Source organism: Bombus vancouverensis, chromosome 6 (genome assembly GCF_051014615.1).
Source record: "Bombus vancouverensis nearcticus chromosome 6, iyBomVanc1_principal, whole genome shotgun sequence".
NCBI classification, from domain to species: Eukaryota; Metazoa; Arthropoda; class Insecta; order Hymenoptera; family Apidae; genus Bombus; species Bombus vancouverensis.
The window spans coordinates 7,683,626-7,706,887 of NC_134916.1; the positions used below are offsets into that span (position 1 = coordinate 7,683,626).

Sequence of the window (23,262 nt, forward strand, 5' to 3'; positions counted from 1 at the left end):
GGTAGCTCGATAGCTTCGCCCTGTCTGCCGGCATTGATAGCCAGTGAATCAGACGCTGCTTTTACCTCTACTACGGAGACTCGAAGTACGTTTGCGAGTATGATTTGTTGTCTGCGAGATTGTGTCAGGCTGACTCGTAGGTAGAATCGAAGGTAGTATTTATATGTCGCTTTATGGGAATGAGGCAGCGTCTTTTACCTACGTATGAATCATCCCGTTTAAGAATATTACGTAAAATTTGAAACAAATGAATGTCGTTTCGCATTTTCTTGATACTAAATATACTAGAGCGAAATCTAATCTTATCCATTATGGCGGAAATCTTGATTTCCAACTTATAATAATTCACGTAGCTAGTTGTAACGGTAGTACTACACGTGCAAATATTTGCCCTGATAAAACCTGTAAATTATAAAACCTACGAATCTCGATAGCAAGGTAATCGTAGCGATTAATTAAGCATGGAAATTTATACGCGGAAAATCGTAGGTGCAGCCTTTCGCGGTAACGAAGAAAATAACAAAATGTCTCGAGTAAATACTAGACCTGTTATCAAAATCTAGGAATTAAATCAAATAATCCCATAAATCCTGTTACTCTTACCACGATCACGCAATGTACGGAGCTGAAGCGCGTTAATCACAGACCGTTAAAATTGCTCTCGTGGCTTCAATCCTCTTACGTTCCATGGAACCGATCGCGTGTCGATGCAAAGTGCGTAGGCTTGTCTTCACCAAATAGTTTGACCTATTACTCTTTTATCGGTCGCATGATTTATCCACGAGACGAAATTGCAGAAAAGACTGGCTCCATTGAAACTCGAGACGCACACGCTGCAAGAAAATTGCCTCTTAAGGCTAAAGGTACTCGCCATTATTGCAAGTAACGCGCGGACACGTCGCGCGTTAAAGAAGCTCCTCCGAATGCCGCTGCCACGTCTGCATCGAGGTGAAAGTTTAATAAGAGAGAAAATCACCGGTCCAAACGAGTCTTACTTGTTGCTCTAACTAGCTACGCTCGTTTCTTAAATCCACACGCGGAAATGGTTCAGCCCGCTCGGATTAATTTTAATCGGCTGCAACTGGTTTGCGATACTTACAGCTGCTCGGCCGATTATACGCTGAGAAGTGCCGCTGCATCGATATCCTCGCCAGTGAAATTTCTCGTGAAACGCCGTCGCGACGTTCGTCGAAAGCTTTTTCAACGCGTTGACTGCCACGTCACCCATATTCGGGTGACAACAGAGTTTCTAACAGGGCCGCGTCACCCGTATTCGGGTGACTCTTATTTGACTACTTGCGAAGAATCGTCGTAGGTATTTGAAAAGATTTTCCACAGGAAATAATACAATTATTGAATTGTTATAAAAGTAGTACGAAAATGGTTTATTAAGAAAATTATTTAGAACGTAAAACTTTGAAGCGTTCTATACAAAGGTGAGTTTGGTCGGCACAATTTGGACAATAAGTTGTTGTTTTCTTTAAATTTCTTCGTGTCTTTGATCCCCCCGTTTGACGTCTTTTATCTGCATAACATAGTTTTCGTGCGCGTCTAATGCTTCTTCCGGAATCATTTTTCCAAACGGCGATATTATGCTGACTCCTTCGAACACGAGGATTTTTTGTATTTTCAGACAACCCTAATAATTTTCCAGTTAATAATTCTCTAAATCTTCTAATATTTACGTCATTCCTTGTTGCAATTTTCTGATACAAGTAAGTTTATCGTTTCGTCATCAACGAACAGCTCAAACACATCGATGGATTGACATCGCCAGGTAATTGCCTAACGAGGCCGTCTGTCTCAGGAAAAGGGAATGACTTCTGCCGACCACTAAATTCATTCTATTCGCCAAATTGAATTGTACTTTCCTCGGTATCATCGGTTCTTTTTTCTTCCTCAATGACCAATTTTTGTAAAATCTCGTCAACGGTATCTTCATTACATTCAGTATCACTACGATTGCACTTATCAATATCCGAATCAGAATCAAACGATGTGTAATTCTATTTATATTTCTATTTCTATGAAATCCGATTTCTTCCTCGTCGCTACTATTCGAATTTGCGTAAACCTCGTAAAAGCTTTCTTTTTCATTGCTATTTGACTCACTAAGAAATCAGTTTTCCATTTTCCTTTTCGACGTTGTAACGAATTAGGGCATAGATTTTAAGTTATCTAAAATATCGGTGGGAGTACCTAGCAGAGTACGTTTGATACAGCGGCACTCGTGGCCTGAAGGAGATTTCATTGAAAACACGCGCGGCAGTCAACCTGTTAAGAGCACTAGAGAATTTCGGTTACGAAGTGAAACATCGAAAATTCATATTTAATTCTGAACTGCTACGATAAAATGAAAATAGAATCCGGATCAATTATTAACATTGATTGATTATCCCATTTCCAACTATGGATATTTAGGGGCTGGATATTTCGACGGTTAATATGATATAATATAATAAAAATATAATTCAAAGTTAAACGTTATCTTTCTATGCAGTCGCGAATTTTTCAGTGTTTCTGTTCCTCCTTCTACGCATATTCCATTGTTTCCGACTGGTCTGTTGGAAAGATCGCGAACTCGTGGAATGACCTAATACGATTCATCGCGAATTCTAGGCGTGCGCGATGATCGTGTTAAATAGGGACGCGAAAGAGCGATTTCTCTGGAGAACAGATTCGACGGAGGCGTGGCCACGATTTGCCAACATTTTGCCCACAAATGCAAGAACGAGCCGCGCACACTGCGCTTATCACCGAGACACATATAATTTCCTCGGAGTGCAGACGTGCTCTCGATAAACTCGCCACGGAATAATTTCTAACTACGGACCTTATTCCTCTGTGCATCTTATCACGCTCGCAGGTTGCCCGACTAACGAGCATCGATCGTAGAGAACCGGTACGACGTACGGTTCTTTGAATTTTTATACCTTTTATCGAGTAGAGAGCAGAATGGAAAGAAATCTCGCGGTGCTAGTCCAGAACAAAAATTTGTTACCGCTATTTCGCGGATATTTCGCGGCAAAATGGGAACTACGCGAAAACGAGTAAACTCAGTCGCTCGAAGCATCTAGAAAGTGTTTTATAATTGATAAGAAGTTGATTTTTTCGCAACGCTGTCCTCGTTCCTTTGTCATGACACGATAACGGATCTCTTTAAAGCTGAAACGGTTAGCGGACAAATAAATTGACTTTGGGTATCGCGATACGTAATAGAGGAACTCGGGACTGCGAAACGTTGGAAATATGCCGCGGACGTGATTGAATCGATCATCTTCGAAAGGACATTTCTCTGTTTTGAAACTCTGTACACAGTGTACACGCAGGAGGAAGAAGGAAAACTGCAGCTGTTAGTTACAATGATTCGTCGTTTGAATTTCACACGACGTTCGAGCTTGGTATTCTAGCTTTATTTCATAACGCTGACGATTCTTCCTTTACACTTTTACTCGGCACAATAGAGAAGAAAAATAATAACGTAGATTTCTGATGCTTTATTATCGAATGCTTTGTTCTTCAAAGGCGCTTTGCACGTGACGTATTTGGAAATATAGCTATACTTATACCAACGCTGAAAATAGTAAAAAGAAGAAAGTATTATGTATAATAATGTTAGAAGATGGAAAATTATATCGTTTAACTTTAAACATTCTTCCTTACAGCTTCAAGGTTTATTTTACAAGTAAAACTTTACATCGAAATTGAAAGACCGTTGCATCTTCGATGATATGTAAAGATTTTATATTTTATATATAAAGAACTTGTAGAATACGATAAACAAAACACGCTGCTTTTACGTTAGAACTTAGTCAGATATATTTAAACTTGAAACATAAAGGTAGTAGTTATTTACGGTGTTGCTTGAAACTTCAACTTTCCAGCTTAAGTGGTTTTTAAGGTACGTGCACTGTTGTAAAGAAAAATGCAACGTTTCAAAAACTCGCGTTGAACATTGTTTTTAAGTGTTCCAAAGACGTGAACGATATCTACAGAAAATTCGACTTTTGAAAGAAGCTTCGTAGAGAAGCCCTGGAACGCGTAGAAATAAAACCCATGGTAGAAGCCCGATCCGGCAACCCTCTTAACATGAACATCACGTTGTACTTTCCTTTGAACAAACTAAAAACTCAGTAAATTGCTTCTGTCGTTTAAATTAAAATCCAGGAAGCAAACTTTCCATATGTTTCTACCGAATCGATTGTACCTAGAAGCTTCTTAGTTTGCTATTTACGCACAACGAACCTTCCTTCGCCATGTTAAAACAATAAAAATTGCAGCCTTATTAAAATTCCAGCTTTCGAATAGAGACTGAGATCGTAGATAAAATAGCTGCAACATAATACAACGTATTACGTATGTCCATGTATCGAGCCTCGGAGTCGATAAAAGCACATGCTGCATATCCTTTTCCGATGGACCCCTTTCGTTCGTTGACCGTGACGACTACTTGTATTTATTTTCTTGCAAACCGCTTTAATCCTTTCACCGTCACCTACTCTACGCTTCTCGCATACTACTACCGCTATTCTCTATCTATGTCGTGATGCCGCATTGTTTAACAACCTCGTCCTGACCACTTTGTATGTCCACATTGCGCCCATGCGCGCGTGTTGCGCGTTATACCATCGAGATGTCCAAGTGTCATTCTCAATGGCAAGTAACAGCAAAGTTACGAGATCATATTGGCCTCCTTTTTAATAGCCGATTCGTAAACGGTCGTATCTAAGCGAAACGTGTTGTTCTCGTGTCACTAACAACCCGATCAAGTACAATTTTAATTATTAACGTTGATGGTTCACGCCTATGCGTATGCTTGTAGCTTCGAGGACAAATCTTTGATCGTCTTCTTTCCTTCCTGTGATTTTTTCTAAATTAATTAGACCAATTTTATTGATTTGTAGTAAACCGACTCACTGTTGAGAATGTCTTACATACAAATAATGCACATCGGCGTGAACGTGTTAAATAACAATGGTTTCGGTTATTCGTATTAATCAACTGCACACTCGCTAATCTTAATTCATTATCTCGCAATACAAATTATTAATCCATTATCTGCCAATAGAAAGTATATAAACGGACTTTGATATAGAATATTAAAAAGACAAATTTGTTTAAAAGCATTGAAAGGCATAGAATAGTATCAAAATCTGTAAAAAAAAAAAAGGAAGAAAAAATTGGCAGCTAATAAATCGATCTCGCAGAAGTCGATGCAAACCAAAGTTGCCATCAATTATTGTTAAATCATGATCACAGACTTAACTTTGCATCGTCCCCTCTGTTAATTGGTATTTTTCAGTCGCATGCAATTCGGCCCACCGTGGTCAACCATTGAAAAAGAGACCAACGTACTTACGAATCATTACTTTACGCTCAGAACATCATTTCTTTTTGTTTTGTCTGTCTTAAACTCGACTTGCCATCTGTGCTCTCGTCATCAAATCAGTGAAATGTTGCTTCAGAGATGGTGAAGCCCGTGCAACCAGCGATTCTGCCCGAAAACGGGCGAGGCGAGCAGCCCGATGAACGGGACAATGAAATCGTCATCGAGCTGGATCGAGAAAATCAGTACGGTCGTACGCAGCCACGAGCTAACGAGCCTCAAGGTAATCATTTGCGCAATATCCAGAAGGTCCACCCACACCTCGTGTCACGATACATTTTTTCCGTTTCTTTTGTTCATTAATCTCGATTACACGCACACACGCATACACGCACATACACATATATACACACACATACACGCCTTGCTTTCAATCCATCGTCATCCACCAGTCCGTACGTATACAAGAGATTAGGCTGTCTCAAACGTTTCCTTCGTTTTATTAGGAAACAATAGATGCACGACATTTTTTTGTTTTATATCATTCCACTGAATCATGTACGATCGATTTTGTTCCAACAGAACAGATATAAAATAAAACAAAATATATAGCACAAAAAGTGTCGTGCATCTATCATCACTTTATAAAACGAAAGAAACTTTTGCAACAACCTAACGGATATCCAGTTTTGCCTAGTCAAATTTTATACGTGTACTCTGCTACAACGAGGAAAATAAAAATGTTGTATTTTCAACATTTCAACTTTCAAGTAGAGGATTTTGTATATAAGTAGAGAAATGTTGTATAAGGAACGATATCAACTCTACCGGTGCTGCTTTAACAACATCGATAATGTACAAATTATTTGATTTTGTTTTCGAAATAGGAAAGCCGCAGATGCTTCTTGTCGATTCTTACTTTGTATCGTGGTAACGGCAAGTCCGTTATCGTCCTCTTAGCGTCTGGTATTTTTGACGTAACTTTTTAATAAAACTTCAAACTACATATGTTTGTATAACATTTATTTCTTACTTATATCAACAGAATATACTTATAAAATTTGATCAACAGAAAAACTCGAACTCCTCGTATATAGGCAACGCGTAAACATACAACTTTAGTAGCCATTTTTCATTGTACACGTACAGATAGTTGAAGCTAGCTCTCTCTCATTCGTCATTCGTTACACTGTTGCGGCTCTCCTCGTCTATATGTATATGTTTCACGTATACAGTGTGTCCTAACTTTGTGCACCGTACTCACCCTGTTGTTTGTAACTAGTTGCACCGACCACTCGCGTCCCTGCTACCTGGTTTTATTAAAAGTGCAGCCAACTAGAGGAAAAGAAACGCGTGGAAAAACTCGTGGACATGATCCTGCCTGGCATCCACCGCGACGAACGAGACTCGAACCATGAAATTGTGCTTCTGCCAAGAGAATTGCATCCACGATGGTTGTTAACATCGCAATCTCCTCCAGCCGATGATCCAATTTCATGATTCGATTTCTTCGTGCTAAATGTAACGGTGAACGCAACGAGCGATCGCTAAATACTGTCCAAGCCGAGAATAGAACGATCGGTTGTTGCCACGCTAGATAGAATCGCGTTTTTCGACCAGTGCAAAACGCTCGGACACGTTTTTCAAGATCGCAAGCATGAGGTCAATCGATCTCACACTTGCACGTTTAATACGTGAAATTCACGGAGATTCGGATAAACGTGTAATATCTACATCGTCGCTGTTGGGTGATCGAATACTTTGTTCTGACAGAAACTTTATGACACGCTGATTTCGTGGTGTTCGTCGATGTGCGAACGAAGCAACCGATTCTTTCGTTGCTACTTTGACGCAACACGATCGGAGATCGTACGTTATGGTAACGAAAGGCTGACACGAGTCGAGCTACTCCATTTGTCGCTGTTGTCAGAAATTTGTAATTGCTGGTATAATTGGAGAATAGAGGAATTTATTAGAAAGTGCGAACAAGGTGTTTACGTACAAGGCTTCGTTTGTGAAAACAGCGATTTGAAATATTTATTAGGTGCAAAAGGATGAGAAATTTCTTTGTAAAACGAATTAGGAACGTTTTCTCCTTTACGGAAGTTTATCGTGCGATAAACTGCTTGGATTATCGGAAAAGGAAAACACGCGCTAAAAATTGAAAACGAAGCCGCGTACTAAATATTTCGAATTTTTCCTTAGGATCTCTGTTCTTTAGTTACCTTCTTCTTCACGTAGAATCCAATCGTATCATCGGTTACAAAAGACCCTGTGCAACGAAAAACACGCGCCGCGTTCCTCGCCGGATAAATCTGTTTCCTTTCCGTTCCTCTTTTACGATTTCTTCTTCCGGCGAACAATGTCCATGAAAAAGCCCGTCTTTCCATCAAGAGACGATAAATCGTGCTATCCAGTCCCCTCCGATACTGATTCAGCTTTCATTGCAGACGTGATCGCAACACCGGTGGTGTACTCCGCTCAGACTCTGACCGGTGCCCTGATAGGAACCTGCTTCTTCTCGCTGGTAGCCGGATTCGCTTCCGGTTTCTGGTTCTCTCAGAGGCTACGCAGTGCCCCTTACCCGGAACCATCGGAGCAACGACAACAACTGAACCGATTGACGGAAAGTTCGGAATCTCCGGGTTTCAACAACAAGTCGATCAACTTGGTGCTGAACGTACCACCCAAGAATCCAAATGGCAAGAACGCCAACTCGTCGGCGGAGAACAAGCCGGTGCAGAAAGTGAAGAAGACGTACATATGATATAGAAGACGACACAGGGCCGTCTGAGGCTTGCCGCAGGACCCCACGGGTTCCGGCTCTTCTTCTTCCTCCTCTTCCTCCGATCTCGCGGAATCAGACGATCGCAACGACGACGACGACGACGACGACGACAACGACGACGACGACAACGACGATCATCTGGATAACGTCGACGAGGAGAATCGGTTGGCACGTGTCACCGCCGGTTCCCTGCTTGATCATCTGGCCAGACGTGACGAGGACGCCTATGAAGGCGTGACCAATGAGGAGAGATCGCTCGAGTTCCTTGCCACCCACAGGGGGGTGCCTTACGATTCACGATCGATGTCGAAGGTGACCGATTACGACAGAAGATACGACCACCAGTTCGCCGCGCGAGAGTATACGGAGACAACGTTAACGGAATCGGTGAACAGGCTTCAGGATTACAACAGCAGTAGCAGCAGCAGCAGCAGCGCGAACAGTCTCGATGGTCTTTGCCAGGGACATCAACGAATAATCAGCGATTTAAATCGCGGCAACGAATCGAGCACGCGCGATCATTATATGGTACCCACTCGCGATCCCAGGGAACTCAACGAAAGAATCTTGTCGCTGTTCAATCCACAGTTCCTGCCGAACTTTAACGACATGATGATGTACGTGGGGAATCAGTACGACGCCAGACGAAGCCCACCACCCAGATCACGATCGATGGCCGACGGAGAGAGTCGTTTGTTCAGGAGCTCGAGTTGTCGAAAGAAACGCGTCGGTGCGAGCTCAATGTTCTTCCGCCGTGGATTGACGTACGAAACGGCGCGCAAGTGACGCAAGTTGTCTCCTTTCGGATTCAAACGAAGAATACAGAGTTGGATAACCCGTGATGAAACGTAAGACGACTCTCGGAGAACACCGTTGTCCCGCGATCGAACGAGAGAAAAAAGATTTCGATCGGAAGGACCGAAGACCGAGCGGATTAGCTTCGCAACGGTTTAGTTAGTTCTCTTCCTCCACGATCGCTCTTGCGTTTCCTATTGCAACTATCGTTCGTGATCATGAAAACATCTTGATCCGTATGCGTTCTTGTACGGAGAACGAGTCTACGAAAGAAGACCACGATGTTATATGCAAACTTAGTGTCGCCGTTACCTGAGATACCTCGAGAACGTGTACTCGAGATATGTACGTATTTCTGTTTTGTCGTCGTTCATGATCGTGTACAGACCGACCGTGTACGTTGCAAGACCACTTCCGGTGTCACGTGTCATATCGTCTGAGATGTATCGCGAGAACAGAGACACGCGGACTTTGAAAATATTTTTTTAAGGTATATCACTTCAGGCTCTTTCCGATGTCTTTAAGCGCGACATCGTGTATCGGACGCTCCAACCACACCTTGAGCTAATTTTTGTACGGAATTCGATCGATTTTCGAATTCTTCCTTTCCGTTTCTCACCAGTACGGCAATGGAAGGATATGGGAAATGAAAGGCCACACAAAAAGGAATATAACCGTGCAACAACGACGATGGGACAAAGGATCGACTCGTAGCTGTGTAATGTGATACGATCAGAGGAGAGACTGTGTTCGTAGCAGTGGCCTGCTTAGGTGCTTAGAACCTAAGAACGGTGATTTAAGGACGAAGACGAAGCGTCCAGCACTTGGATCCTCGTTTCTCAAACTACCTTCTACGAACTTTGGCCCCCATGGCCCCTTGACCGTTGACAAGCAACCAAGAAAATCCCGGTAGACAAAAACTCGCCAAAAAAGACAAACTACTCGTTTTACACGAAGAAAAAGTTGCTTTCTGCGCAATGTCTATCAGATTCACTTTGTTCACGATTCTCGAGACAAAGCTGGAGATAGTTGCAACAGTTGAGACGTAGAGAGAGAAAATATTCAAAGAGACAACCGGAAAGGGTGAAAGTTTGAGAAACGTGGTGCCATGGAACGACGTTCCAAGCATTCGCACGAGACGAGGCGTGCCTTCCGTATATTAATTGTTGGCAAATTTCTGATTTATAAAACAGGAACGGGAGAATGCGGCCGGTATAGATTCGGGCAAGTGCCTCATTTATGCGTTTCGTTTAAAAATAAATATTCGATAGTGGAAGAGGACAATGATAAGTTGGTGAAGATGAAAAGAGAGAGAAAGAGAGAGCGAGCGCGCGAGAGCGAAAGAGAGAGAGAGAAAGAGAGAGAGAGACTTATGTAAGACTTATTCAAAGTATTGTTGTGCACTTATTGCCGTGCTGTGAGTATATTGGTTATTAGCAAGAGAGAATCGTGGTGTTGAAGCACGTGTACGGTTATTAAAATGAAAAGTAATAAGGAAGAAACATTTACCGCGTTGTGGCGCCTTCGAGAAGTTATGTATTTTTGGCTGGGACGTGTTACGAATCAATTTATCACTGTTAACGGTGTTCCGGGCGAGGTGTGGAGGTGTATCTTTTTCTTTTCTTTATTTTTATTCTATAAGATAAACGAAGTGATACTACGTTGCGAATGAATCGCTCGAATCCGATTATCGATGACTTCATTTGACTGCAGGATACCTCCGTGAGGTCAAGATGGTTTTAAGTTTTATAAATGTGGAAATGAAAGATAGAACTTTCGATACCCGAACTGCTAATAGTTTTTATACGTTTTAGAAAAAATACACAGGAATATTTATAACATAAGTAGAAAAAAAGTAATACGAAAGTTTCTATCTTCCTTTATCGGTAATTTCATCGCACAGATATTTCAGAATTTTCATTTGAGTTTCTTCTAAATTTGGTATTCTTCTTCCAGTGTTAGGTGAAACATTAAGAAGAATGATCTCTCGCGTTTTATTTTTCGCCGCTGGTAGAAGTATTAGTATAATTAAGAAAGGTATTTAGAGAAAGGAAACCGTCTTAAAAAGGAGATCGTTTTTCAACTTATTTTAATTGTGTATATACGTACTACTATGCTACGCTACGCTATACTGTACCCTAATCAAATTTAAAGCAGAGCAAAGTACATCTTCGTAGAAGAGACGATCAAATAATAAAAATGTTCAAGATATAAAAATTCGGATAATAAAGATTCTATCGTGCGGTATATAGAGATATAGTTTTAAATGAATTTAATCGTTTCTCCAAACGATTTGATTTTGTGGGAAAATGTTGCAAGAAGCTAGAAACTGGAGGAAAAGTTCCGGTGAATTCCTTTCGCCAAGATCAATCAGTATATAATATAATAAAATCAATGAAGAGGAGGACGCGACAAAGGTTCAGATAAACGCATTCGCGCGATTCGCTTCAGCTGGTATGTATTCCTTAGAGCCGGTACTGCGTGTTATCCGACACCTTAGCGAAAACTTGGTAGCGTGTACGACAGTTCTCTACGACAAAGTATCCTCGAAGATAGCTCGGGAGGAGAGGAAACTTGAAAGAAGAAAGGGAGTCTTTGCGTGTTTGGCAAGATGTCTTTGACAATGGCGTAAATCGGTCTTACTAGCGCACAATAGCGAACACTGGGCATATTTCCTTTACAGCTTAAGGGCGGATAGAGCGCCTGTAACAAACTGCGGCTAACGTTTGTCCCAGATATCGAGTAAGATGGAAAGAGAACAAAGGAGGAATCTGAATATAGAAAGTCAAGAAACGTGGCCGTGATATCGCAAAAGTAGAGCGGTTCGATTTTCTAGTTCTTCGTGAAATTAGCGTGTCGGTATAGAAAGATGGAACGATTGCGAAAATTAGTTTTAGCCGTCAGCTTTTAGACGCCAAGAAAAGCGGATATTCGAGATGTTTCAGAAACTCGTGGACTTTTAGGACGGTTGGAAAATCGTTAGATATCATCGTCTTTCGTTTGACAGATGTCGTTAAGAGGATACATGTACGCTCTGCTCTTTTCATCCTCGATTTTAATATCAATGGGCAAACGTCCGGCTGCTCTCATGAACCAACACTGCCACATCGATTCTGATATGCTTCGAACAGTAAAGGAAACGGTAAGACGAATTCTAAGTAGATACATCGATTTTCACTGATTGTCACTGAGCGTTACCAATAATAGCACGGAAAAGAAGAAATAATAAACGATCGATTCGAATAATGAGGAAGCTTGACGCAAACACACATGCTAGATAGAGATTATAACATACGCGTATTGAAATGGCCATTAATAGAGAGACACGGTCTGAATACAATGAAGGAGCAACGTAGAGAATGGTCTGATGTTGCGTGCTGGAAGAAAGAAGAAAGTCGTGTACATAATAAGTAGAAATTGTTTTTTATCGTTGAAATCATTTAGAAGCAAGGTCGAGAACATTCATTCGCTACGCTACTCGTCACGCGGACAGCAGTGGTACGCATTAATATTGTTCACGTATACATGTATACGCGTGTGCCGCATGAATCTTTGATACATGTATATGTAAACATCGCATTTCCATTATTGCATATGTCTATATATATATATACACACACACACACATGTACATATATACATACATATACGAGTGTATAGATATATATGTGTGTATGTGTGTGTGTATATATATGTATATGTATATACACGTATATACAAAAAATATATATATATATATTCATATATTTTTTTTTTTAATCCGCATAGATAAAATATACTATACGAATGAGAAAGAAATCGCGTTAAACGAGAAAGGCAGCTAATTACACACTTTTTTCGACGGTCTTTGTGAAAGTCCGCGATCTTTTTTAATTAAAATTCCGCCGAGCACCCACGATGATCTCGTTAATGTTCGACTTCACGAAGAACGACTAACAACTGATTGTTCGGCAAAAAAAAATATTTTACGAAATATGATGTTTATATTATACAGAAAAAAAAAACACATCCAACTTAGGTACCTTGTGTCGAGATGAGAAATTATATATATATATAAAATTGAAAGTTATATATGTATATAATTTTTATATAAGTCATATTGGCGGATTGTTATATGCTATAATATTTCTAAATTAGAGGAATCGAGGAGGTATATAAATATACATATATATACACATATGTATATAGATATATATATATACATATGTATATATATGTATAAAATATTATGGATGTACATGTATACAAAGCGTTTTATTAGAGTTTACGTGATTAGTTATTGTAAGGACGATTGTACATATTATTACTCCGTTTAAAATTGACTTGATCGCGCTAAACTTAGAACGAGATTTACCCTGTTTGGGGGACGCTAGATTTTGCTCGATCATGTTTTCCTACCCGTTTTTCTTTTACTTTTATTATTTCTCTCATTTAATTTTTAAGACAGAAACGCTTGCACGCTAGCCCTATTTCCGAGCATGTGCATTTCATCGTTTATACATTATATTCGAGTTCACTTTGAATCGAGAGATCGTAACGATAAGATTATTTTTTACGTCGAGGAAAAAGAAGATGAAACTGATCATAAAAACGCGCCAAGAGTCACGTGTGACGCGTAAATGGTATTTGTACGATTTATTACGCGCAGTTTTATAGAAGTGAATCGATGTTTTTAACATAAAACAATTTAATTTGACGAAAATGAAACTTTCGATGTAGGAATATATTCGAAGAAATTTACATACGAATTTTCACGCTGAAACAAAAACGAGATTGTGACATAGAAATTCGAAGACTCTTACACGGAAGAACGTACAAGTCGATTCGTTACAAACATTGATCCGAACGTTTACATACACGATTGTCACTTTCTATTGTCTACGTTTCGAAAATCTAGCTAACCAACGTTCCCCTTTGTCACGAATTAACAATCAGCACACACAGTGACAAACATTTCAATATTGACTCAACGAAAAATCGAATTCACAAGGCAGAAACCGATTCTCGAACGACGTTAACCCGATGCTAATCTTCCGCGCGGTTTGCGCCAGGGATCGAGGGAAGAAATCCATTTTGCGGGTGGCAAACGAATTCGTAAGGGGAGAGTCGACCGTTTTACTCAGAAAATCGGCCTTGCCATAGTTGGAAAGTTTCGAAGGATTCCGCGATATCTCGCGCAATGGGTCAAGTATTCAAACGATTCGAATAATTTGGACGTATTCGAGTTATTCCAGTGAACCGGGAACGTTTTCTCTCTGCATAGTTCGTAGACGCTCCCGCGATTCTTTCCCTCCCTGTACATTTGAAAGTTGAATCGACGCGACGTTCATCCGACGCAAGAAATCTTCACCGAAAATTTACCGACGCATATTGTTAAGCCGGAAACACGTCACGCGCTAGCGCTAGGTTAGAACGTAATAACGATCGCATTAATTAGGTAAAGTAAATACAACATTCCAAGTAGAAGCCAGGACTGCCAATCGATTGATAAGCAGCAAACGAATACTTCCGAAGAAGTATTCACGTCTGATAACTTTGAGCTTGACGTGTGTTACCACGATCACCTTTCTGATTAACCTCCAAAAGTTTAAAGTCGCCGATCGTTATTTATTAAAAGGTTATTAACAAAGAAATTAATTTTCCCAGAAATCTAAACTTTGCCGTACCAAGTACGGAAATATTTGCGAAATATTTATCGCATTTCTGCGTATAAACAAACGCGAATAATATAAATATACCAAGTTTGTATCCACGACGTATGATGTGTCTTGTCCAACGTTCAGAAAATGCGGAATTAGGTTAGGTTAGACCCTAGTTTCTTCTGCGGTGAATTTCAGTACTAACATAAATAACTAATGTGAAAGCACTTGGTGCGAAGAAGTTCAGATTTCTGAGAAAATTTCGGTAGGTTTTTCAATTTTTCTTCGTTAATAGTTTTTTAATAACCAATGATCGGTGGCTTAAACCTGTGCAAGGTTACTCAGGAGAGTGAGCTTGATATCGCGTGTCAAGGTTAAGGTCATCGGATTTTTTCGGAGATTAATCGATGAAAGCTCGCAACGATTGGCGAATTTTAGAATCATGTCAGTTTGAGTCTATCATGTTTTGCGTTTATTATAGAAAATTCGATAATTGTTAACTCCTCGTAAAGCCGGACAAGTTCTATGGTTCGTTCGTTAATGATCGCCTGTTCCTTTACAAAGTATTATTGTAGATTCGAATAACGTGCGTGAAAGTAGCATTCCTTTATTTTTTATATCACGTAGCCTCGTTCCGTATGCTGTAACGATCCCCTTTCCTTTTGATATTACACAATGGCTTGGATAAAAATATTCTGAAAATGAATGACGAAGATGATCGTTGGAAGAACGATCCATTGGGAGTCCAGGAAAGTCGTATCGATACTATGCCTTGCAATTAATTAAAACTGCTAAACGCGCAGTAAGCTTTAGAACAAGTAATAAAGATTAATTTAAAAGGCACTTTTGTACGAACGTAAATCATATCTCTTAAATACCTTCGATATTATTCACGGAAGCTACGAATGATATATCGAAAATCGACTGAATCGATGAATTTCTCGGATAATCTGACGTTTATGTTCCCACAAGCTTTCTCCGATCTCCGATAATCCTATGTCATGAAAATTGTATAATTCATCGTTAATTCGTCATTAAAAGAGACAAAAAGATATACGTAATTCTTAAAAGCTCAAATCTTAAGTCATAACGTAGGCTTGTTAGGCTTTACAACTGATATTTTCAATTATGATAATCCGCTTGAAATGCTTTATCAAAATGATTGGTCAAACTCGATAAACGAGGTAATTATTGGTTAAAACTATTAGTTGATATGTCTTCGTAATTACGTGGATCAGTTAAACTCTTTGTAATCTATTCTTTACAACGTTCATTTTGTAACATCGTCAACATTGGCGGATATCTGTCGTGGAACCATTATCACGACAAACATATACCCATTAAGTTATCCATTTTGATAACAATAATTCATTGACACAACGTCATTTTTAAATAGTTACAAACGAAATATTCTCTTTCATCGATTATTATAACAATAAAAACTCGCGCTTAATTGTTTCGTTCGGACTTTGGAAATTACTAACACATACACGATAAATGCATAGATCTTGGTTAACTTCATATCATAAATATATATAGAGAACGATGCTTGATAAGTGAACCGTTTGTACTAGAAACTATCTAATCTCACCGCAATCTACTGTATTTTATAATTAATCACAAAGAACGTTGGAGATCGGTGCCGGGAAACACCGATCAGTTGATTTTACCACGTGCATGGAATGCTGACGCCGTTTTTTTTTTTTTTTTTATTTAGTTTTACGTTCTGTAAAAAATATTAATCAAACGATTGTATCTTTGCAAAAGACTCGTAAATAAACCAAAATGCTACCGCTCGAATATAATTTCGAAAATAATCGTATCGTATAGTACAAACGGATCTGCCCAACTATAGAAAATAGCAGTGACTGCAAAAAAAAAAAGTGTAGAAGATGTTTCTTTGGCCCGAAAAAAAAAATGGTAAACTATAATATTTTGCTAAAGATATCAGTAACATAACTTACTACCTTTAAACGAAACACAGCGAGTGTAGTAAGCTGTAGAAGTTGGGCAGAGATATTCTCATTGGACTAAAGATAAAATCGAATGAAAAAAAAAAAAAGAATTGTTCGAATAGAAAATCGATAGGAAATGTTACAATAGAATGGAAAAATCTTTATAATGTATACGTCACGATTATTTCGCTATGATAAGATACGAGAGCATGACGAATGAGTAGCTAAGTACACGGGTGTACGCTACGCGTCGAAACGATGGATGGCAGTCCAGGCACACATGTTTGCTGTGCCAATGCAATGCGTTTTCTGTACATAGTATCGTAGCCCTAATTAATATTAGTTAGAGTGTAGCTGGAATCACGTTGACGTAGACGATGGCATATACGTAGAAGTAATCGATAAAGGCACATAAAACGAGTCATCCAACCGCGCTGTTCTTCAGCTATACTATGCAAACATCGCTGATATCGTTCTCTATCGGTTTATAAAACCATCGAGAACTTTTCGTTCGCGCGTTCACTGTGCAATGAAAGCGGAGAAAAGTTGCGAGTGACGTTAAAATTACGGTCACTTCGAATTCTGAAAGCAATAGGCGATTCTTTGAATGTTAGTAACGATAGTTTAGATATTTGAATAGTTTAGATCAGATAATACGATTATTCGGTCTCATCGCGTGTAATATCCTTAAAATGTATTCATTTCAGGGCGTTGCATTTATTATTTATTTAAGTCATCGTCCAAGTGTCGATAAGAAACGTTAATAAAACAGTCGACGCGTGAACGAACCATTAAAAACGGTTGGTTGCTCAAAGTACGCCTGTTGTTACGCCCAGAAACAATGATCTACATTTAATCCTTTATTTGATAAATGGAAATATTCGAGCAGCGGTATGCACGTACGTATAGTACATAACAACGATACGACGAAATAAAGCAACCAGAAAGATATATAGGTGTAAGAAGACTGCTGCTTAAGAGTGACATGATCAGATAAAGGGTTAACGTTGTACGTCATCCAAACACGCGTGCAAGTTGTATGCATATGGAACGGCATATGAAATTTCTGATTTGTACAATAATACTCATTTCATTTGGGAAAATCATAAGTATTACGTATATGTATATACGTATAGAAATGATAATAACGGCTCCTTTGACATATTACCATTAGTATTATTTACTACCGTTTAATGCTACTATTTTCTTTTCTTTTTTTCTTTTTTATTTTTTTTTTTTTTTTATTAAGTTTTATCCATGAACGACAGAAATGATTTTACCATATCGTTTTGAGAGTACATTGCCTTGTAAAATGATGCGTTGACCTATACTGTCCGCGATTCAATGGCGACCAACAGCTCCATTTTTCTCTAAGTTACACCTCGAGACTTGTATGATATAAGTAATTCATTAGATGTTAGAGATGCGTTATTGGTACTGGTAATAATAAAAATCACACCCGTCGAAAATCATAAAGCGATTGTATTTGCTTATTTTGAAAAGAGATCTGCATCTTTTCTCTATTTTCTTTATGATTCTTTTATAGTTAGCGAATAAATACACGTGTACCTATCGTTTAGATTTTCCCTTCGTTTCGTTTCGAATTACAGAAAGATATATAAGAAAACGAGTGTAATCGAGATCGACCGACAAAATGGGAATCGATCGAAAGTTCAATGAAACAAACTGCCACGCACGGGCAATAAACTTCTAAATTACGATGTAACGTTTATTAACATTATAAGCTGTTCAACGATCAATTTTGTATATTCCGCCAGCTCGTGACGAAAACACAGGTCATATTATGAAAAATGAAAAAAAAAAAATCGTCTTTCGACTGGTTTGCTCGGTTATACGGTAACTACGATCGCGTATAACGAGATAGCGAGAAAATACAACGGGGAAAACGATCGAAACAAGAGGAAAGAAAAGAAACGAAACGTTCGACAGAAAAAGAAATGATTCGAGAAGTAATATAATATTCGTCATGATTAGTTTTCATCGAGGCGGAAGTGCTAGAACCTAAAATCGTCTAACACTTCGCACAAGACTGAGGAGCTTGTATATAATTACATACACATTTAATGCGGTACATTTGATATAAAAAAAAAAGAAGAAAAACGAGGCGTTTACCTTTTGGGAAGTTCAGTTTATTATCATAACGTAATAATTGTAACAGCATAAATACGTTGTATGATTGTACATACGAAACAAGGTCCTACTATCGCCAATATACATACATACATACATACACACATACATACATACATGGTTACTACCGTTGTCACAGCGTCTCCGGTTTGCGGTGTTTACCCATTTTTTCAAGTTTTTCTAAAAAACCAAAACAGAACGCGAGAAAGGAACCTCGCGACCGCGAAACCGAAAGAAACAGAGATTTCCTATTTTTCAGCAAAGGCCCGAGTACATACATCGAGAATGAGAATACTGCGCGTCGAGTGCAACGCAAACACGCCCGATCCAGTGGACCAAACAAATTACATCGCTTGAATTCACCGTTTTCACCCGTTTCATGCTTCTGCCCGTCTGTCTACTCTTCTTTAGCGTTCGACAGGAAGAAATTTAAGGATAGGGAATCGATAGGTCCGATTTCATGATAATAACAAATTAACCTCGAGGCTATAATTCTATCAACCAGACGCTAGATGAATCACTCGCTAATCTATCGCGTAATCGCCTATCACCAATAGCAACAGCAAGAAAGAAAATTGATAAAGGGGAAAAAAGAGAAGCGCATATCGTTATCTGGAAACAGTAAGAAACCTGTCCTTTTTTCACGGTAATATTTATAAAATCGTTCGACATTAATCGTTGCTCGAAGCCAAACATCTCGCAGGGAAAAGAAAAACGCTGTGTCCCCGACGCGAAGGAAATGCCATCGTGATACATCTAGCAATGACCTAGCGGGTATATCGACGATGGATTTTTATCGAGTGTCCGTGATATCTACTGTAAACGGTAGTAAACGAATTAATGCGAATAAAGAATACCGCAAGAGATCCGCTTATGAGTTACATTTACATTTACAATCCAGATATCCAGTACGATAAAGTTAAATAGAATTAAGATGAATGTCACAAGTAATGTAAACTCTGAAAATAATGAGATGAAATAAACAAGACGATGATTCAAATATATCAAAGCATATATTTCTTCTGTGAAATCCCTTAATTACATAGATGTGTATAAAATCCTTAGTTTTAAATCCGGTCTTTTTACATTAATACAAACGCGATCGCGCCACATGCAAGCTCCATTTCCTCTCTATCTTACGTTCTTCGTTGATCGAATTTCGAAAGAGATTACACATTGTCGCGTATCCTGACAACGAAGCGTTAGTGTATATACATATACATATACATATATATATATATATATATATATATATATATATATATATATATACAGGATGGAACCGCTTTATTTTTATCTCTGGCGAGATAAGGAGGAACGAGCAAAAACTGTCTTCCTAATTTTCATCCGAATTATAATAATATAGAGCTGCAGATTTTCACGAAACGCGTAGTCCTTTCTATGCTTTTCTTAAAAGATATTGTAACAAGCAGAAGCTTAGGATAAGCTTCTTAGGACTTGTATACACCCAAAAGGACTCCGCTGATGACGATATCTGGAAGACTGTTCGATGTAATGTTCGACTGAACGTATGGATCACAATGGAAAGTTAGCACAGGTTGATGGCCAAGAGCATTGGTGTCGACGTATTGTTCTCCCTCCGTATCCTTGTACGTACTAAAGCAGAAAAATATTTCCCACGATCAATGAGATTTTCGAAATGGCATACAATTTTAGAAAAGAAAAAAAATATGTTGAAAAATACGTTTGTTATATAAATTGGATAATAAGAACTTGCTGTACAACTTTCTATAGTAACAGACGCATCAAATATTATATATATATATATATATGTATGACGCACCAAAAATTATTGAGTATTAAAATTGGATGCATTTATTATTATGTAAAAGTTGCAGAAACGTTCAATTTAGAGGGTGTGATATCGTTTTGTCGCGGAATGTACTAATACATGGTTAAACTCTTGTAAGGATCAAATACATTTCTATATTTAGGATCAAGTTTACTACATTCGCAATCTAATAATTACTACACATATTGGAAAAACCGTATTACTTATAAAATCATCTAATAACGTGATCCTAAAATAAAGTAGCAAAATAACGAAGACAATACCTAATATGATATAATATTTCACAAAGTTAACGAGTTTTATAAATTCTCTTGCATGAGTACATACTTTTTATACGGCACGCCGGGTGTTGGACTTTCTATACCCAGAAAATTGAGAACCTGTTGCTTAGTGGCTGAGAGCCTTAACATTTTCTGGATGTACAGTTCCAATGCTGCTCGCCTTTGCTCAAGCACCTTCGGTTGGGAATTTCTTACCTTCTTCGGCGGAAACGGAGCAACATCCGCGTTTTCTTTCTTCAACTATAATCAAAGAAATAGGAATAAACTCCATATACGATAATGATAGCGATATGTTAAAATTTGGAAAGTACTGTAGCAGAATCTCGATGGATAAAATTTAAATATTTTGAGAAATAAAGTTTAGTAGAACTTTGAAAAGTTAAACATGAATAGCATAAAGTATGTCGGACAGTCGGTATGTTATTCATTTGTATGCATTTATACGCATACGGTTGATTTTGCGTAAATTATAGTTAATTAGTAAAAATAAGTAAAAAAAAAAACAACTTATGTCCAAAATGTTGTATTTATTTCTGATAAATAACAATAACGCAAGTGAGACTGCTACTTTTTAAATGATTATACAGAAATAAAAATTTATACATTATTTGAATGCGTAAAAAGAACTTGAAACATTGTCAATTCTTTATGTAGATGTAACTTACGATTTGAAACATGATTGAAAATAAATAACTGCACACACGTATTAGATATTTTTACCACTAACTTTATTCCGCATGCAACTTTCACGCAATCCAGTTACGCTCTAAAAAAGCTCGAAAATACTAACTGCATATACGTAGAAGTTTGACAATATAGTTAGTCGATACATCGTATATCGCTAACACGCTGATAAAACAAGTTATTAATATGACTAATAGTACACTATCGAGAGAATATTATACCGAATATGATGAGGACAAATTCAGTTTTACTTTATTCCCTAAATTACATATGCGTCATATTAAGAATTAAATTAACTGAAAAGAAGTCACAACATAAATATTATCATATAGTAAGTATTCTCGCAATAAAAACATCGTCAATACATCAAACATAATTCGTGATATAAATATAAGCATATACGTTATTATATAATGCGTACATATTATTTAATATTTTGTAGTAACGTACATCCTCGTGGATACTGATCTAACTTATTCGTGCCAACGAAATTAAATGGAGAAAGGAAGCTTAATAAAGAAATCGCTATCCTTGTACATGCAAAGCAGAAAATATTCTAGACATGGATAAAGATACATATGTTTCTCTCTCTTTCTTGCATCACAACATGAGAATCATAACGAAGATAGAAAGTTTAACTACTTACAATTCTACGACGATACTTATTATACATAAAAGGAATACCAACACGATCTCCAAAGATATTCATATGTATTATTGTTTCATTTGAAGAACGGAAGAGAATTAAAATTAATTAAGAATTGAAATTAAGAAGAATAATTAAAAATATTGATGTTAAAGAGAGAAAAAACGAACAATGTGACTCTATTTGCACATTGTATACTTAGATATTTATCGGTGATATATTTGTTTGCATAATCAAAAACATCATTTTGATACAAATATTAAGACTTTGATATGAAACAATGAAATAACATACCGTACGATGTAGCGCATTAAATTCGCTGTATCTTCTCTCAACAAAGTATCGGGTACCACTTTCGGACTCCAAAACCTCAATACAGTAAACATAATAAGGCTTGCCGTGTGACACTTCGGCCAAACGGTATCCACTGATGAAAGCTTGATACATCGCATCGCTGGCAATTTTCTAGGTTCTTAAAGCACTTACAAAAAACTAATAATACAACAACAAAGTTAAAATACACAAAAGATGTAATAATTCGAACTGTATACTTTCATACTTTGTTAGTATCAGGAGCTAGAGTAGCATTTGTCGCACATAAATTCATTGAAAAGTGCACTACTACAAAAAACATGTGCGCGAAGTGATGCCAACTTCTCGAATACATTTTACACTACATGCACAAGTACTTTTTAAATATCTCATCTTTCAATGGCAAATTACAAAATCAGCCTGAACCTTACTTTAGGGATCTGAAAGTTGTTGACCTTTTTATTTACAATCTTCTGGTTTTTTATGTATAGAATACTAAATTGCAATTTTTAAGGAGCGGAATCCACTGATTTAAAAGTTATGACTATGTAAAACAGAATCTTTATAGGGTATTTTACAGGTTAGGTTGGCAGCATATTGGTTTCTATCCATAATTCGTCCAATAAGTAGAGTCCGTGGAGTTACTGACTGCATGCGAATGGCGGTTATTTTGACGCAGTAAGTCAAATGTGTTTGGCTGCATATGTTCTGCATATGTTGGTGTTACCTGGTTGATTGCAAAAGGATACGTATATGAAAGAATCAGTCACTGTGTAGAATGTGTAGCTAAATGAATTTGATTTTGGTTTCGTCTAGAACTTATTTTCCAACCTCTTTACGTTAGTACAAACTAATTTTTAGCGACTTTAACT

General features: G+C 38.0%; 3 protein-coding genes across 5 annotated transcripts in view; 2 read left to right on the top strand and 1 right to left on the bottom strand.

The window, feature by feature from the left end:
* Positions 1–8,127, top strand: part of LOC117157940 (semaphorin-1A) — a 382,000-nt gene extending 373,873 nt beyond the window's left edge. The window contains exons 14-15 of one of the 2 annotated variants that reach the window (XM_033336296.2): positions 5,466–5,609; positions 7,777–8,127. In XM_033336296.2, coding sequence (XP_033192187.1) covers positions 5,466–5,609; positions 7,777–8,093 — 461 coding nt within the window. In that variant the 3' untranslated portion in view covers positions 8,094–8,127. The remainder of the gene's footprint in view (positions 1–5,465; positions 5,610–7,776) is intronic. The other variant, XM_033336297.2, reaches the window with a different exon arrangement.
* LOC117158066 (uncharacterized) lies at positions 8,121–19,663 on the top strand (the record flags this gene model as incomplete). The annotated part of the gene is made up of 1 exon (XM_033336587.2): positions 8,121–19,663. A coding segment is annotated over one exon (780 nt), but the record flags the coding sequence as incomplete, so codon positions are not given.
* LOC117157947 (sorting nexin-24) lies at positions 19,649–22,705 on the bottom strand. Of its 2 annotated transcripts, XM_076619385.1 has the most exons (4): positions 22,638–22,653; positions 22,373–22,559; positions 20,795–20,988; positions 19,649–20,271 (listed from the first exon to the last, which is right to left on the bottom strand). In XM_076619385.1, exons 2-4 carry the CDS (start codon positions 22,523–22,525, stop codon positions 20,106–20,108), a joined length of 513 nt encoding a protein of 170 aa, XP_076475500.1. In that variant the 5' UTR covers positions 22,526–22,559; positions 22,638–22,653; the 3' UTR covers positions 19,649–20,105. The 2 variants fall into 2 exon arrangements, with proteins under 2 accessions (XP_076475500.1, XP_033192201.1); XM_033336310.2 differs by having other exon boundaries at positions 22,373–22,705.
* Between the last annotated feature and the right edge of the window lie 557 nt (positions 22,706–23,262).

Coding starts and splice junctions, on each gene's coding strand:
- LOC117157947 (XM_033336310.2), bottom strand. CDS start 22,525: ATGTATCAAGCTTTCATCAGTGGATACCGTTTGGCCGAAGTGTCACAC. Junction 20,989..22,372: donor TTAATGCGCTACATCGTACG/GTATGTTATTTC, acceptor CTTTGATTATAG/TTGAAGAAAGAAAACGCGGA. Junction 20,272..20,794: donor CCCGGCGTGCCGTATAAAAA/GTATGTACTCAT, acceptor TTTCTGCTTTAG/TACGTACAAGGATACGGAGG.